Source organism: Lepisosteus oculatus, chromosome 24 (genome assembly GCF_040954835.1).
Source record: "Lepisosteus oculatus isolate fLepOcu1 chromosome 24, fLepOcu1.hap2, whole genome shotgun sequence".
NCBI classification, from domain to species: domain Eukaryota; kingdom Metazoa; phylum Chordata; class Actinopteri; order Semionotiformes; family Lepisosteidae; genus Lepisosteus; species Lepisosteus oculatus.
Genome location: NC_090719.1, coordinates 9,945,662 through 9,947,024, shown reverse-complemented (window position 1 = coordinate 9,947,024; position 1,363 = coordinate 9,945,662). Strand labels below are relative to the sequence as shown.

At 44.1% G+C, this 1,363-nt stretch overlaps 1 protein-coding gene across 1 annotated transcript; it reads left to right on the top strand.

The window, feature by feature from the left end:
* The first annotated feature begins 215 nt into the window (after nt 1–215).
* On the top strand, nt 216–1,120 carry cmlc1 (cardiac myosin light chain-1). The gene has a single exon (XM_069183386.1). The coding sequence runs from the start codon at nt 286–288 to the stop codon at nt 883–885; it is 600 nt and encodes a 199-aa protein (XP_069039487.1). The 5' UTR covers nt 216–285; the 3' UTR covers nt 886–1,120.
* Nucleotides 1,121–1,363: the final 243 nt, after the last annotated feature.

Below are 1,363 nucleotides of genomic sequence, written 5' to 3'. Positions count from 1 at the left end.
TTAGCTTGCATTCAAGCTGTTAATGGTATCCAGGGGGCCTTGACAACTAGGTGACAGCAGCTGATAACAATGGGGAATTGTGGAGTGAGTGGCAGACAGGTCTATTTCAAGTTTCTTCCTTTTATAGTAAGTCATAGAGCTTCATTTAGTTGAAATGCCCCCCTCCCCTTCTCTAGACACAGGAGGAGAAGGTATAAAAGCTTTTGGAAAAGAGTTTGGCATCTGTGCCTCGCTGATTTCTTCTCTCGGCTGACCCCTTTGTCCAACTCCTGAGAATCCAGCACCATGGCTCCCAAAAAGCTGGAGACAAAGAAACCAGAGCCCAAAAAGCCAGAGCCAAAGAAGGAAGTGGCCAAGCCTGCTCCTCCTCCAGAACCCGAGCCCGAGCTACCGAAAGAGCCTGACTTTGACCCCAAGAGCATCACCATCGAGTACACCCCAGACCAGATTGAAGAATTTAAGGAGGCTTTCACGCTGTTCGACAGGACCCCCACTGGGGAGATGAAGATCTCCTACGCCCAGTGTGGGGATGTCATGCGCGCGCTGGGACAGAACCCCACCAATGCTGATGTCCTCAAAGTTCTAGGCAAACCTCGTCCAGAGGAGATGCACAACAAAATGCTGGATTTTGAGACCTTCCTCCCCATGCTGCAGCATATCTCCCGCTCCAAGGACAAGGGCAACTTTGAAGACTTTGTGGAGGGCCTGCGTGTCTTCGACAAGGAAGGCAATGGTACCATCATGGGTGCTGAGCTGCGCCACGTGCTGGCCACCCTGGGAGAGAGGATGACAGAAGACGAGGTGGACCGACTCATGGCTGGCCAGGAAGATGCCAATGGCTGTATCAACTATGCCTCTTTTGTGAAGCACATCCTGTCTGGCTAAACTGGACGTTGAAAGGACTTTTCCCTGCAGTTCTGCATCCACCTCATTGATTTCAATGCATCCATGCTACGTGACTTTTTATTTTAATTTTGAGGGGCTCCAAAGGCAGAGAAGATGACTTGATACTTTGTGTCAAAAGATCAGATCAGCAATGTAAGCAAGACAAGAAAACTTTCCACATCAACAGTATTGTATCTAAAAAGCCATATAAATAAAAAAGCAAGCAATGCAAAAAGCATTTTCTGTTGTTTCTTAAATACAAAATAAGTTCATTTACACTTATATTGTTACTTCTAGAAAATGCACATAAAATCACGCCAAAATTGTTGTGGAAAAAATAAATATTGTTTTTTCCAGTATTTAGAGAACTATAACATATTGTTCATTTATCAGGTTTGCTAAATTGTACAGTATATAAAATACGGTATTTTTAAAAATGAAATTCAAATTGGAAATTAAAGGAAAAAAATACCTTCTT

What these genes read in the sequence shown, in the direction of transcription:
- cmlc1 (XM_069183386.1), top strand. Translation starts at nt 286, where the DNA reads ATGGCTCCCAAAAAGCTGGAGACAAAGAAACCAGAGCCCAAAAAGCCA.